At 42.0% G+C, this 15,956-nt stretch overlaps 1 protein-coding gene across 2 annotated transcripts in view; it reads right to left on the bottom strand.

The window, feature by feature from the left end:
* The window catches only part of fam171a2a (family with sequence similarity 171 member A2a), a 227,312-nt gene that overhangs the window by 56,213 nt on the left and 155,143 nt on the right, over positions 1–15,956 (bottom strand). For both annotated transcript variants that reach the window (XR_007958176.1, XM_052038439.1), the window contains exon 5: positions 14,967–15,143. Coding sequence is in view for 1 of the 2 variants with exons in the window: in XM_052038439.1 (XP_051894399.1) it covers positions 14,967–15,143 (177 nt within the window). In the remaining variant the exon portion in view is untranslated. The remainder of the gene's footprint in view (positions 1–14,966; positions 15,144–15,956) is intronic.

Raw genomic sequence — 15,956 nt, 5'->3', positions numbered from 1 at the left:
TGCACTTCTTCATTGCAAATGAAATAATCGTACAGCAACTGCTCTGCCCAAGACTACAAGAAATTGCACACAGTTGTGAACACTGCTCAGTCCATCACGAAAATGAGCCTCCCCGCCATGGACTCCGTCTGCACTTCCCACTGCCTCGCGATAGCAGCCGACATAATAAAAGACCCCTCCCAGCCAAGTCATTCTCTCTTCTCTTCCCTTCCATCAGGCAGAAGATACAAAAGCTTGAAAACACGCACCGCCAGCTCAAAGACAGCTTCTATCCCACTGATATAAGACTCTTGAACCGACGTCTTGTACAATAAAGATAAACTCTTGACCTCACAATCTACCTCAACGAGACCCTTGCACCTTATTGTCCACCTGCACTGCACTTTCTTTGTAAAACTATATACTGCATTCTGTTGTTGCTTTTATCTTGTACTACCTTGATGTACTTATGTTTTGAAATAATCTGTATGGACGGCATGCAAAACAAAGTTTTTCTACCATCTCAGTACATGTGACAGTAACAAACCAATTACCAATTAAAGTTGAGCATTACTACCTCACCTCTGAAGGTAAGATATTTCTGAATTTTAATACAAAGTCATCCTCATAGTTTCTATAGCTGCACATACCAAGAGGATGGAACATTTTCTCTAAGAGATGCATGCAAATTGTATTCAAAGGTATAGATATATTCGTTTCCTTGCAATCATCACTAATTCCAACAACTTTCGACCTGGTGTCTGAACTATTCCTGGAAATGGAAGCAACTTCCTGTATTTGCCAAGTTCAATAGTTCTCTACCCTTCTTCAGGTCCTGCTGAGTTCCTCCAGCATAATCGTGTTTTTCATCTAGTTTCCAGCATCTGCAGTCTTTTAGTTCTCTCAATAGTTCTCTACACTTGGGTATCTCAGGAAATGGTTCCCTCATTTTCTATACAACTCCTCTGATTAACCAATATATGAAACCATTGAGTCCAAATACAAGATCAGCCCATTGTTGAAAAAATCATTGAAAACATTTTTAAAAAAATCCAGCTCAGCAAAACAGGCAAAACCTAATTTGCTATAGCCTGTGAAGTAGTTAATTTACACATACTCTGATTTGATCCTGATTCCAACCATTGCCTGTGGAAGGCACTTTTATACAGAGTTTCACTTTAGTTCATTCTGTGATACATAGCAACTGAATGAAGCTGATTTTTGACTAGGTTGAACGCTGTCTGTGCCAAGGAACTTAGGGAAATTTTAGGACAGTTGCCCCAGGAGCCTGGACAAGGAGGTAGGTTTTAATAAGCATTTAGAGGAGGGGAGAGAGAGAGTAGTAAATAATGAACTCCTTTCAACATTTATCCCTCAACAACCAAAAGAATTTAGATATTTAACCAAATTCATCTCATTTGCTTTTTGATCTTGTGTGCAAAGCCATCTGGTGTATTTGGGTGCCTTTCTACAATGCTTACAATTCAGTGGGTGTGAAGAATCTCAATGTCTTAAGTGGCAAAATCTGAGGTGTGAAAATCACATTAAAACACCACAATTTTAATATTCTTTGTTGTTTTCAAGTCCCTCCACATCTCAGTCAGTCCATTCTTTGTCACCTTTTTAGATCTACTGTGGAGAGGTTTCTAAACGCCTTCAATTCTCATGATTTGTGCATCCATCATTTATTTAGCTTGTCTACTGGAAGCCACATCTTCAAACTCCTGGACTCTAATCTCAGGAATTACATCCACTGTCTCTCTCTCTCTCTCTCCCCTCCTCTAAATGCTTATTAAAACCTACCTCCTTGTCCAGGCTCTTGGGGCAACTGTCCTAAAATTTCCCTAAGTTGCTTGGCACAAACTTGTTCAATAACATTCCTGTGAAATGCCTTTGAATGTTACACAGAGTAAATGGATTCATTTATACTCAAACTGCTTCTGCACATACCCTGTGTGTAATGAGGGGTTGCAAAAGTAGGCTCTGACCTTGAAAGATTGGGACATTTTACAAAGACTGAAAAAACAAATGTGCAATCAATATTTGCTAAGTTATAAATAATTTATGAAATGCAGTGCAGAACAAGTGATGAAGGCAGCCTAATTTTTCATAAGCAATCAGCATCCACCATGGGAGTCTCCAGTGAAACACTGAAGAGGGATCAACTTTCTTCTCCTGGTCCCAATTCTAGGCATCTTCAGAAAAAACAGCTTACACAATTCACAGAAAACTGGGAAAACATTAGACTGCATGCTTCACAAACTTCCTAAGAGGCATTTGGTTAAACTATCCTAAGCATTTACAAGTGAGAAGTCCGAGGGTGAGGAAGGATTAAATAAAGAAAAAGGCAATCTTCCAAACATTAAATTGTCATCTTATTCCCTGTTCCCTTTATTCACCCAAGTGAGGAAACCGTTCTTTGAAAATACATGCCCTTGTGGGAAAATAAAGAAAACTCTGAAAGGGCATGGGATTAGGTCCAAGTAGACTATGTTACAGGAGCACTCTCAATGTGCATCCCCATTTGTACTTGCCTACTGCTATAAACCAGAGATAAACATAAACTGTATCATAGGGTGGGTGAAAATGTAAAGGTTAATTCGCAGAATTATGCTGAGAACTGTCACATTATGCCAACTCTAACTGTGCCACGTGCAACAATTTTGCTGAATCGTTAGAACAGGGAACTTAAGGTGCTTTATGCTATTCTCTCTGCTGATGCCATCTATTGAGGATCAACACCAAAGACAGCGAATATGTAAAAAAAATAATTTCCTTATTTGTAATGGTTACACCACCAGCTAACATAGTCAAAAGGTAAAATATGGTGGATACTGATCTGGTGTCTTATTGATGCCACTGAAAAAAACTAAAAGGAAATCACATTGTTTTGTCAATTCAAGCTAAGTGACGTGTTACCTCTGGGTCAGGTGAAGTGCTGAGCCCTTAGGCAAAAGATAACCTTTCTAAGCCACACTTAAACTCAAACATAACTCGGCTTCACCCTCAACTTAGACTGCTGTTCTGTAGGTGTCATTCTTTGGATGAGCCATTAACCAAGGCTATCCCTGCTTTTCCAGATGGATATATTTTTTCCAGCCACACTCTTAGAAGAGCAGCAAGCTTTTCTAGTGTCCAAGCCAATATTCATCCTTGAACCAATATTACCAAGATGGATTATCTGCTCATTATTTCATTGCTGGTTAATGAGAGCTGGTGATAATCAAACTGGTTGCTGCATTCGCTACACTTACAACGGTAACTGCACATCAAAAGTACTTTGTTGGTTTTAGTGTGTTGGCACAACCTGGGGTCACAAACAGCACCATATAAAATGAATTATCTTTCCTCAAGTGACCTACTGATCCAACTGCCAGTTATTGTAGTAAATTGAAGGATTAATTCTCAACACCTGATCTAGAACATGACAGATGGACTGACTCCATAGAGTAATACCTGTACCAGACAGCACGGTTCAATGTTTGGATTATTATGTTACTTGACTGATGTGTTTCACAAAAGGCATACAATCTTTAAATTAGTTGACTAAACATACATGAAAATGTCTGTGCTTCTAAAAATAGCCTTTGAAGGGATACGTTTCATCCAGTGAACATGGTATTTCTCCATAATACAGAAATTACCAACAAAACTTCAGCATTAAACTGAAGAACTGATCAAGAGTGAATGAGCAGTGGCTGCATTGCCCTGTCTCCCTCTTCGATCCAACAGGTTCTTGGACCCTGGTGAGTTTAACACACTTATGTTTATCTTCCCATGAGCAGAAGGAGATTCATTCAGTCCAACACACTCTACTCTCCGATAACAAACGTTATTGAGGCACGCAGTGCCCGTGTATCACTGCATACTTGCGCAGCAACTGATGGGCATTTCAAATCACAGAGTGCATGACATGTTAATTCTAAATGACACACGACACAGCTGCTCCACTCACTTACCTCCAGCAACCTGGAATTTGAGCTCAAAACAAGCAAGATTTGGTTGAAGGCTTTCTCCAAACCTTCCCCCAATTCAGCAAGATGTCTGAAGCAGTATGAAGCAGGCAGCAGCATTAAGCAGGAAACCTATCACATTGCGGCATGGAATTTTAGCCAGGGTATCCGAGCATGACAAACAGCTTGGGGCATTTGCTGTTTTTGCAAGTAGGGCCTCATCAAGACTTCAGGAATGACCCAACTTTACAGCACAACTGAGAGTGCCTGTCACAGCTATATGAAGCTCAGCAGGTCACACATTAGAGAGGATCTATTTTGTTTACCCAAACTCCCAAGCCACATTATAGTAGGCTGTATTTTTGAATGGTTTCCTCTGAGAGGTCTGTCTGAATATCAATGATGTTTAATTTGGATGCCAAACAATTTACTGCACTGCATGGCAGAGACTGCGATAAAAGCAGGGCACACGTAATTATGCATCACGTAGCATATGTAGCCAATTACTTGGATTCTTTGAAAGTTTCACCATGTGACGACTACAGCAAGTGTTTGTAGAGCCTCCTTAATGCGATGGAAAATCAATGGGGCAGATCTACTGTTGCTCTGTTGAGAATGCTGGCTGCTTACCTTGGCCAGGCTTTTTGGTCCCGGGCACAGTATGACATGTCCAACGTAACATGGGGACTGCCTCAGAGCTGCACTCACAGAACGGCTTCGACAGTTGGTGAGTTCGCACCCCCCGGCTCATCGACTGTCAAAGTTGTCACGCTCATCGAATGGTTGTGAATGTCTCTGCCATTCACAAACATTCAGAAACATTAGGATGTGTCAAATATTGAATATTAAAATTGCAGATTCTTTCTTTAAAGTTAAAACGTGCAAAACAAACTAATTTAACGAATGCTTGAGAAAAGCTTCACTTACATTTTTCTCAGTGGTCAGTTTTTTTTTAAAAAAGAGTCATAGAGCACGGAAACAGGCCCCTCAGCCCAACGTCTATGCCGATCAAGTGGCCCACCTGGGCTCATCCCAATTGCCTCCATTTAGCCCACATCCCACTAAACCTTTTGTATCAGTGTACTTGTCTAAGTGTCTCTTAAACGTTGTAATTGTACCCACCTCTACAGCTTCCTCTGGTAGCTCAGTCCACCCTCTGTTGAACAACCTGCCCTTTTAAATGTTCCCCCTTTCTCCTTAAGGGGCCATAGAGGACTAAGCCCAAACCAGCACTTGAAATTGGAGATTCACAAAAAGCCCCAGCACTGGAATTGGCAAGGTGTCCATTGTGACTCCTTTAATTCAGAGTACATCAGATGTTAAGAAGCAGCAAAATTCAGAATGCAAACCTAACTGGATGATGGCTAATACAGTCAATCTCAACTAATTGGGCTCATATCTTTGTGTTAACAGGTTAAACCTACGCACAGGTAGCGATGAGTCAGCTCACCGGAGCGAGCCAGGGCACCTAGATGAATGGTGCCATAACAACTACCTCTCGCTCAATATCGGCAAAACTAAAGAACTGATTGTTGACTTCAGAAAGGGGAATGTGGGTGAACACACACCAGTCTACATTGGGTAGTGGGGGAGGGGGGAGAAAAGAAAAAAAATTGGTGGTGGAGAGAGTCAGCAGCTTTAAATTCCTGGGTGTTAACATATCGGATGACCTGTCCTGGGCCCAGCACATAGATGCAATCATAAGGAAAGCGCGCCAGCGTCTTTAATTTCTTAGAACTTTATGGAGGTTTGGCTTGTCACCGAACAAACCGACAAACTTCTACAGACTTACAGAAGTTCTACAAACTTCTACTGTTGAAAGTATCCTGACTGGTTGCATCATGGTCTGGTATGGCTAAGAAGCTGCAGAGAGTAGTGGACTCTGTCCGATATATCACTAGCACATCCCTCCCCATTATCGGTAGTATCTACAGGAAGTGCTGCCTCAAGGCGACATCCATCATCAAAGATCCCCACCATCCAGGCCATGCCATCTTCTCGCAGCTAACATCAAGCAGGAGGTACAGAAGCCTGAAGTCCCACACCACCAGGTTCAAGAACAGCTACTTCCCTTCAACCATTTGGTTTTCGAACTAACCGGCAAAACCCTAATCACCACAGTTTAACAATACTATGATCACTTTGCACTGAAATGGACTTTGTTCTAATTGTGTTCTTTTTTTGTAAAAATTGTGAATAATTTATGTTTAATTAATGTTTTTTTCTTGTGAATGCTGCTTATATGATGCTATGTGCCCGTGATGCTGCTGCAAGTAAGGTTTTCGTTGCACCTGTGCATACGACAATAAACTTGACTTTGACACTATAAAATAACAACTGATCTCCAACCTACTTAAAGCAATTTGCTGCTTTTGTCTAAATCCTGACCAACGTAAAATGTTAATTACCACTGCTGTCTCCTGAAACTATTTGGTTTCCTTTAAGGAGAGGTTCAGCCATTCCTCAATTTACAAAAGGGAAGTGTTCCAGGAAAATATTTTGTTAAGCCACATTTTGTAAATTGCAAAGCCTGTGCAAAATGCATTGTGGGTACTTCTGTACTGTGGGTTCAACACATGGACTGTGGAATGCTATTCTTTATTGTAATAAAAGCTTTGTAAATTGACTCAGGCCTGTGTCTTCAATCACATTAACAGGGAATATTTGTAAATCAGATATACATACACCTGGGATTTACTGTATTAGCCAATTAAATATGAGCAAGATGTTCATGAATTTAAGTGCTCTTCATGAGGCTAAATAGCACAGACTTGTGAGGGCTGTCTCCTTTAGATCTGAGTTCCAGTCTGAAAATCCTAGTGCACCCCAAATAGATCTGCTGGATGGTCACATCATCAGATTCTTGTGCCGTGATTGTTAGGATGTTACAGCAGAAGGCAGTGCTACCATGCGGTGACTCAGACGTGGCAGGTACCCTCCAAAACTACAGCTTCATTCTAGACATTTAATGGTTGGAAGATTGATATATTATCAAAGTTGCTAAGGTAGACAAATATCTGTGATGGAGGGATCCAAAAAAGTGGGCTTAACCATAAAGATAGGCTGTCCCGGGTGGGGGAACGTTAGGAAGAACTTTGTTACACAGAGTGGATATCTGGCACTTTCTTCCCCAAAATACAATGGAGGGAGGTGATCGGTTGCAAATTCCATAGATTTGTTGTTAAGCAAAGACTGAAAAGGGGGACACGTTTCTGCTGTGCATCAGTGTGTCTCCAAGCAATTCACAGCAAATAAAGTACTTTTGAAGTATAGTTATTATGGAATGTGGGAAACACAACTGTCAATTTATGCACAGCAAGATCTCACAATCGGCAACATGATAAAGAGCAGATAAACTTTTCTGTAAATGATGCTTATTGAGGAATATATTTTGGCCACAACAACAGGGAAAACCTCCGCGCTTTTATCAGTAATACAATGGGAACCTTAAACTCGCAGAACATATAGGATCTCAGTTACATGTTCCATAGTTAAACTGGCTCCCCTAACAGTGCGGCAAGGCTGTGAGCTTAAATCCACAAACACCTGACTCAAAGGCAACAGTGCCACTGATGAAAGCACATCCAGATAATGAGTTAAGACAGATATCAGCCACAACCTGCTCGAAGAGAGGAAGAGGTTGATGGACTGAGTGGCCTGTAGCTGCCCCAATGTTCTATACTGTCAATAATCAAATGTTGCCATCAATTAGACATTTCTCTGCTGTTATTAGCTACAGAGGATAACATTCAAGGGAGGGAGGAATTTCCTCCCAACTTCCTGATGGCTGATAGCTCAGACAACATAGATTACCAGCTGCTGCCTCTGATGATGATTAAACTAGTTACAGCTCACCCATTGTAGAGACTGTCAGTCTTTATACCCAAGTATTCAACAGTAAAGTGCAGCAACTATAAGTGTGGAGATTCTTGATGAAATCTCAGCAGGGCATCCTTCACCAAAAACAAATCTGATTCCAGTTAACCCCTTTGTAGAAGGTAATGTATATTTAGCCTTGAATAGGCTCCAATGCAGACCCAGTAACCCCAACCTTTGCCTGGTCCCTACTTTTCTGCATTGTCACTAGAGGTAGATATTTTGCTTCAAGTGACCTTTCCTGAGTGCAAGGAACAAAACTCAGATGGAACCCGCCGCCAAAATGACACAAGAACATTCACTGAACATCAGGTGAAGAACCAAGCTGAAAGCTATTGCCACAGCTGCCAGATCTGAAAATTCACTGGTGTATCCCAGTGCATGTATGAAAACCAATATTTTCAGGAGTGGTAATGTGATTACAGTAAATTCTGGGCCAAATTCTCATCACCCCAAAAATTTTACCATGCACTACCAAATTGCTCTTGTACCAATAAAATGTTTTCTATGATGGATGCACACATAACATCAACATTTGTCATGTAATGCTCATTTAACGCTTTCCACTGAAGTTCATTCATGTGGCATCCTGGTGGGATCTCCCAGACCAGTCTACACACTGACGTGTTGGGTCCATAAAGGCTCCCACTGGGCAACAATGTCCCCAGTGCTCTGTTGAACAGGAGGCTTCCTTACATCCACTCAAGAATTGGCCAGTGATGGGCATATCCATTGGCAGAATTGTCCAATGGTTTTACCAGTAATTAAGAATGGAAGTGATAAACCCTACATCATAAGGCACACTAGCCAATTTGGACAGCACTCAGAATGGTTCCTTTGCAAGAGAAAATGGCTAAAGTACAGAAGGTACAAGAAAGTTGGATCCTTATCCCGATTACAATTCCGTCACTCTCACCAGAAAATATTTCATCACAGTCACAGGGTAAAGAAATTAAAGGGCTTGGTTGTGATGCTTCACTGAGGTTGCATAGACTCACTATGCTCATTGGCTTCAAGACTTTGGGCCAGGCAGCAGGCACCCATGGAAGCACAGACTGGAGATGCATCTTCTGGGCCTAGCCAGTGCTTACATGCCCTTCATTCAACCTTTCAATCTTCCACTTCAGAAACACATGCAATGACATCATTCCCCATAAAACACTTCTCCGGCTGCCCAGTCCGACAGTCATTAACTTTCAAAAGAATCCTCAATACTCTGAGACATCTGGTGTGAGCAGAGGCATTAGCCCAAGGGACAATGTTTCTTGATGATTCATGCACTCCAAAACAAGATCATTAAGGACATTTAAACCATGCTGACTGCCCTCTAAACACACAAGTTTTACAGCATACACAACTTCAACAGTAATATTCTGAAGCTCCAATACACAGAATAGATTGGTATGTGGGATAAACAAAACTCATGGATCCCTGTAATATGAAGCCAAAAATGATCATCTATATTTGCACAAAATGGGCAGTGGTGAACCCTTTCTCTTTAACTGTCAGAGGCACTAGTTTCTTCTCATTTAACCGGTAATTAGGATGGTGACCTTTCGTTCAAAATGACAACTTTTTACAAGACATCCTGGTCATATGATTCAATGTTCAAAATTCCAGCTTCCTTGGGCAGTTGTAAATTCAATTAAACGCTGCATTGTTTTCTGATCAACTCATTCACAGAAAACATTGACCAACAAGATCATTTTCTGAGATATTGCTGTGAGCAGCTGAATTAAATCCCCCTCTGCTCACTTGATTCACAATACTGTCAAACCTGTATCAAGTGGACAGTTCTTCTCGTGTCGTGGTGAAACAGCACGTACATTCTATTGTTGGCCATTCATTTGGTGGCTGCCATTTCTATAATAGATATGGACAAGGAGACAACTAGCTGAAAAATTATATTCACACCATAACCAAGTTGTCTCAAGAAGCCATTTTATAATTATACCAAAGTTTTCAGACATGTTCTCTTGAAGAAATATTGTCCCCATATCACGATTCAAAGTTGTCCCAAAGGAGGCTGTTTCAGTTAATACAATTGTGTTTACCTTCTGTGATCAAGTGATGTTATATTTAGGGACATGCACCTTTACCACCACCTTTCTCAGATCATGAGCCCTTCAATGAGTCATCAGAGGCAAAGTGGGCCAAATGACCTCTTACATTGAATCAGATGACATTGTGCTTGTATAATAAGGACCTGCTTGGTTTAGTGAATTTGGTCAATTTACCTTGCTTACTGTCAGGGGTTTGAAATAGGATTATGGCCTTATAAATCCAATTGTAGAGCATCTTTTGAACCACTTTGCAACTGAAAATCAATTGAAATTGGAAGTAATTAATAAGGAAAATGTTGCTGTAATATGAAACGGAAACTGTAAATAGTGGCATAGTCAGCAGGTCAGGCAGCATCTGGGAAGAGGGAAACAGACTTAATGTTTCAGGTTGATCAACCTTCATCAGGATAGTCCTAATGAAGAGGCATTGACCTGAAATGTTCTCTCTGCACCAAAACTGCCTGACCTGCTGAGTATCCCCACCATTTACTGGTGTTAACCCAGAGCAAACTTGTGTTTCTAATTGTTTCCACATCAAATTATGCCCATCGTGAAATTCCATCAGATACTTTCTGTCAAGCATTCTTGTGACCTTGTCCAAGTTCCACTTCAGGGCAGAATGTGATGACATCATTCCCAATGCAACATCCCTCTGGCACATTGTGGGGTGACTTGGATCACATTATCTTGCTCATTTTTAGGTATTCCTACCTGGAAGACCAGAAGTAAATTATTTACTTAAAGCAATGTGGTCATCCATGAGCAATAACATACTGCCCTAACAATCCTGGATCTCCACCCCACTTCCTGAACCCCAGTGTGCCCCTGATCTTATGACTTCTACCCTTCATCTTCTTGCTCCCACTCTCCGCGCCCAACCCTGAACTGCTCCTGATCGCCCAGCACGATTGTCAGCCTCACTGAACGACCCCTCTCCCAAGGTCCAACCTGCTCCTTCCCTCCTCCAAAGTATTAGGCCAATTCTTGAAAAAAATATGGTGCCATTCTCTTCCCAACAGTCCAATTATCCTACCCTATGTCCGATCAGGATAGTCCAACCTCCCCCAGCCCCACTGGATCCTTCTCATCCCCCCACTTCCAACCACAAGCAGCATCCAATCCTTTCCCTTTCCCATACTCAGCACAAGAGGGCTCCAGTGTGTTGTCAATGCTGTAAGTACTTGACCAAGACACCCCACTCCACCATTCATTTATAACTGAACTTTGATATGATGGGACAATGACCAAAACAGTAATCACCCCAGCAATCCAGAGCACTGCAACTTCCATGCAGTAGAGCTCACAGGGCAGTGAGTGTTGGCTGATGCATGGACCCTTTTAGAAGGATGAGGAGACCCAGGATAGAATCGGTAGTTGAGTGGTACTAGCTCTCTTTAGCTGGTGTGCGGTTGGAATTGGGAAGTTGGAAGAACCTTGGTGGAGTTTGCTACCAGTGGGTCCTCCATATACTGCTTCCAATGTTCCAGGCACTGCCTGTGCATAGAATCATCTAAACAGATGAATGTTGGCCTGTTAAAGCAATACTCCAGGACATGGCTGTATCTAACCTTTGCTTTTGAAAATTAATCCAGAGTTCAGGAGTTAGGCATCCAGGGAATCTCCTACTGATGACCCACCCAACTACTCAGTGCTGGTATTTCCTGCATCAGATGTTACAAGCATGCAATGTGCTCCTTAAATGCAGTCACATATGGAAGAGGGGACTAGGTGCAGGAGAAAATCTTGACTGGAGCAGATTTGCTAAAAGGAACCACATAATTTGCAGCAATCCCTAGCTGCCTGTGACATTCCAGACAACATTTAGCTAATGTTTACTTCATCTGTTCTGAAAGGGCCGGGTACGAATTCCACCTCAAGGTTTCCCTGGAGAAGCTGAAATCCTTGGTGACTCCAGAAATGTCAGTGACATCACCCAAATATCTCCAGCAACAACTGTTCTGTTAAAAATAGTTACCTTCATTGAACATGTTTCAGACTACATCTGAGCAAACAAGCATCGAAACCCGGTTGTCTGTTTCGTCATGTGCACCTGTCTTACTGCAACTATTACTGTGGTAACTAGACTCGTCCAAGACCTTTGATTACTTTCATAAAACAGCTCCAGCTCTCTTCTCACCGTTTCCCCCTCCCCTCCCCACTGGACTCCTTCCAGAGATCATGGGGCAAAATCTTCTTATCATTGTCAACAACATACAATGTGTTGGAGAGGGAGGAATACTTGCTGCAGGGTTTCTGTCCTGATGCAGGGTTTTGACCTGAAACATCAAGAGTTTCTTTCCTCCCACAGATGCTGCTCGACTGACTGAGTTCCTCCAGCATCTTGTTTGTTGCTCCAGATTCCAGCATCTGCAGTCTCGTGTCTTCTTTGCCTATCATTGTGCCTACTTATGGGGTGTTGCTTAAAACTTAAGGAAACTTAGCCATCTCGTGCAGGTCTGCTCTGTCTACTTGTAGGGCAGGCACAGTAGTGTAGCGGTTAGCGTAATGCTATTACAGCGCCAGCGACCCGGGTTCAATTCCGACCACTGTCTGTAAGGACTTTGTACGTTCTCCCTGTGTCTGCGTGGGTTTCATCCGGGTGCTCCGGTTTCCTCCCACATTCCAAAAATGTACAGGTTAGGAAGTTGTGGGAATGCTATGTTGGCGCCAGAAGCGTGGCGACACTTGTGGGCTGCCCCCAGAACACTCTACGCAAAAAGATGCATTTCACTATGTGTTTTGATGTACATGTGACTAGTAAAGATATCTTATCTTAATTTCTACTGGCATAGATCTGGCCTACCCAAGGGTCATCACCAAAGTAGTAAGCACACTATTTAATGAGTAGTTACCCTCCTCTAGGCTCCATCCCACTAATGGAGGCAGTGATCGTTTACTCTACCATCCTTCTCTTGCCAACTTCTGAGCCACATGGCAAGACTCACCCAAGAGTCCAGTCGGTGGGCAAAGCGAGTGGTGAAAAAGCTTCACCTTCTCAAGAACAAGCTGCCATTATCTGCAGCTTCCACACATTCTGTTACATTTACATCAACAGGTAATGGTGTTAACATTTTATTCCTTTACAAGATGCAGGCATCATTGGGTAGGCAATTGATTACTGCCAATCATTAATTCCCCCTTAAAACAGTGGCACACTAGGTTATTTCAGTGGGTCATTGGCTGCTGCAAGTATCCCCTTGTATAGGTGGGTGCCTAAAGAATGGGGGTGGGGGGATAGGGGGGATTTAATGGGCATATGAGACATAATTGATTACAGGAAAGTGGGAGAATGGGATAAGATCATTCTGGGCTGGCATCAACTTGGTGAGCTGAGTAGCCTCCTTCTACGTCATAAGAAAATGTGAAAAGTATAAATATGTATTCAACTGCTTGCTAATTAAAAACTTCAAGATTCTCACCACCTCCTTCAGGTCTTTAGAACTGACTAGGCCATGAGGGGTTTTAAGAATTCATTAAGGTTGTAATAAAATGTGAGTGAAGGGAATGCTGCTCTTTTAAGGGACTCACTTAAGAACCAGTTTTAAGCCAAGAGAGAACAAATACGCCAGAGCTCCAACAAGCGTCTCGTGCACCATTTTCTAAACCGCTCTGGGGCCCCCCCCCCCCCCCCCACAGTGCATGAGGACTTGAATATGGATGCACCCACGCTTTATACCTGTAGTCAGGTTAGATTTTTCCTTATGGTGAAAGGAATAAATCCAACATGGTCCATAAAACTCTCAGGTTTTCAATATGCTCAGCACAAATTGACATGAGGACTGCCTTGGGTTGAGTTAAGATTTGAACATTTTGGATGGCCTCATGTTATAGAGAGCAGACGGAAGCAAGCCAGAAGGACAATGAGATATGGTGGAGATAACAAAGAAGCAGGGATGGAAGTTTCAGCAGAAGATGGGCAGGAATGGTTTATACTACTGAAGTTGGGGTAAGCGTTTTGGTGATGGAGGAGCTGGAACTTTATGTCAGCATTAACTTAGATGCTGAGCATTCAGTAGCTGAGCATGCCAAAACAATGACGTTAGCCTCTAAGGCTTACTCCAATACTAACCTTTACATTTTTTTTTAAATCCAAGAGGACTGACCTGGCAAATCAACTAGTTTACTGGGAAAAAGTACTAAACCAGGACTGCAAAAAGTTCAGGAGATGTTCGTGAAAACATCATTAAGACCAAGACGGCATCTTATTTTGAATTAAATACATTGGTAATATAATTATATTGGCAACAGAATGAGGGTGTCACTTGTCCTGAAACCACACATTTCTTTTTCAACTAAATTAGACACTGGTCTATTTAATTACATTCCCGGAAAGAAATACCAGCTGAATGAAATTAAACAGTAATCGACAAAATGACAACGCCAGGCATTCTAATCCAGTTCTTGGGTTTTGAAATGACAAAAGTAACAAAGATTTCAGCTGAAGAGGTGCTAGGATGTACAATGCGAGTGTGTGTGGGGAAAACTGAGCAGGAAGGTCCACTTCTATCACCCAAGCAGAATCAACTTGAATTTCACTTAATTCAGAGAAAACATTTAAAGTCAACTTCAGTCTAACCTCAGTGAATTTATATTTATTGATATGTACTTCATTCAACAGAAGACATCTGAAATCCACATCACTTCCTTCCCAGACTTTGCCACCTCAATGGACATGTGGAGTAGTCAGAAGCAACACAAACATCTTCAAATTCCCTGACAAGTCATGGATTCACACCACCGAACCTTCATTGTCCCTCAATCAAAGTCACAGAACATAACATGTAAAGCACTGTGCGTGTACCTTCATCACACTGATCTAAGTGGTTCAAGGCGGTAGCTTGCCTCCACCTTCCCAAAGAGCCAGGGACAGAGGCGTTACCAGTAACACTATATTCCAAGAAGGGGATTAACAAAAAAAATCTATATCTCATTAAATGATAAAATGTCATCAACCTGAAGCATTAGCTCTTTCTCTCTCCACGTTATGCTGTGATTTTCCAGCATCCTCGAGTCTTTTTTGTAAATTTTCCACAGTATAATATTTTGGTTCAATGCAAACAGATACAGAATGACCATCTCAGCAAAGGCTACTCACCAATCTTCCTGTCAAACCTCCAGGCAGGGATGTTCCTTGTTGTTGTCACAAGGCTGTCAGTGGGCAAAGGAATAGACACCTTAATGGGGCCCGAGACTTTGATGTCAGAACCATTGCTGGTGAACAGGTGAATGCTGATTGCAGCCACAGGAGTCAGTTCAAACCTGGAGCGGTTCACTATATTTAAAAAAAAGATGTGAAAAGCATCATCAGCATCCCCATCAATAAGAGATAAATCAGGAAAGTCAGTTTACCAGAATCCACAATACAAACAACAGCCCAGTCCTGCATGTATATGTACATTGAGTCTTTGAGAATTAAGTGTTCCATGTGGAAGCTTTTGATACATTGCTGTACTGGCCACCACAGTTGGTCGAGTTGTATTTGCCTTTGATAAAGGATCAGAAAGTCTATCCTTGTTACCAAATAATAAAATAGAAGAACCTAAGGGTGCTCTACAATGAATTTTAAAGGATTTACTGGGCTGAATTTGACTGCTGTCTGGAACTGAACAGCACAGTGGCTGAATTGACAGTAAATGGCCTGGAATTGCAAAGCCACAGTATAGCAGAGAGTGCACAGTGAAGATCCACCCATTGGTTTGCTGTTGAAGTCTCATACTTCCATGCGACCCAGGTTCAGTTTTGACCTCCGGTGCTGTCCATGTGGAGTTTGCACATTCTCCTTGTGACCACATGGCTTTTCTCCAGGTGCTGAGGCTTCCTCCCACAGTCCAAAAACATGTGTGCTGGTAGGCCCTGGAGTGCAAGCGAATGGCAGAATCCAGAAGGAAAATTGATGGGATTGTGGAGAGAATAAAATGGGTCAGGGTAGGATACTGTAGAAAATGGATGTTTGATAGTCAGCACAGATCTGGTGGGTTGAAGGGCTTGTTTCTGTGTTGTCGCTCTATATGAAGCACAATCTAGCCAGTATTCATCAGCCCCTACAGGGACCACTTCAATCTGCCATAAACTAAGTTCAACTGTT

This window comes from Pristis pectinata, chromosome 25 (genome assembly GCF_009764475.1).
Source record: "Pristis pectinata isolate sPriPec2 chromosome 25, sPriPec2.1.pri, whole genome shotgun sequence".
NCBI classification, from domain to species: domain Eukaryota; kingdom Metazoa; phylum Chordata; class Chondrichthyes; order Rhinopristiformes; family Pristidae; genus Pristis; species Pristis pectinata.
This window is presented reverse-complemented; position numbering and strand designations above follow the sequence as displayed.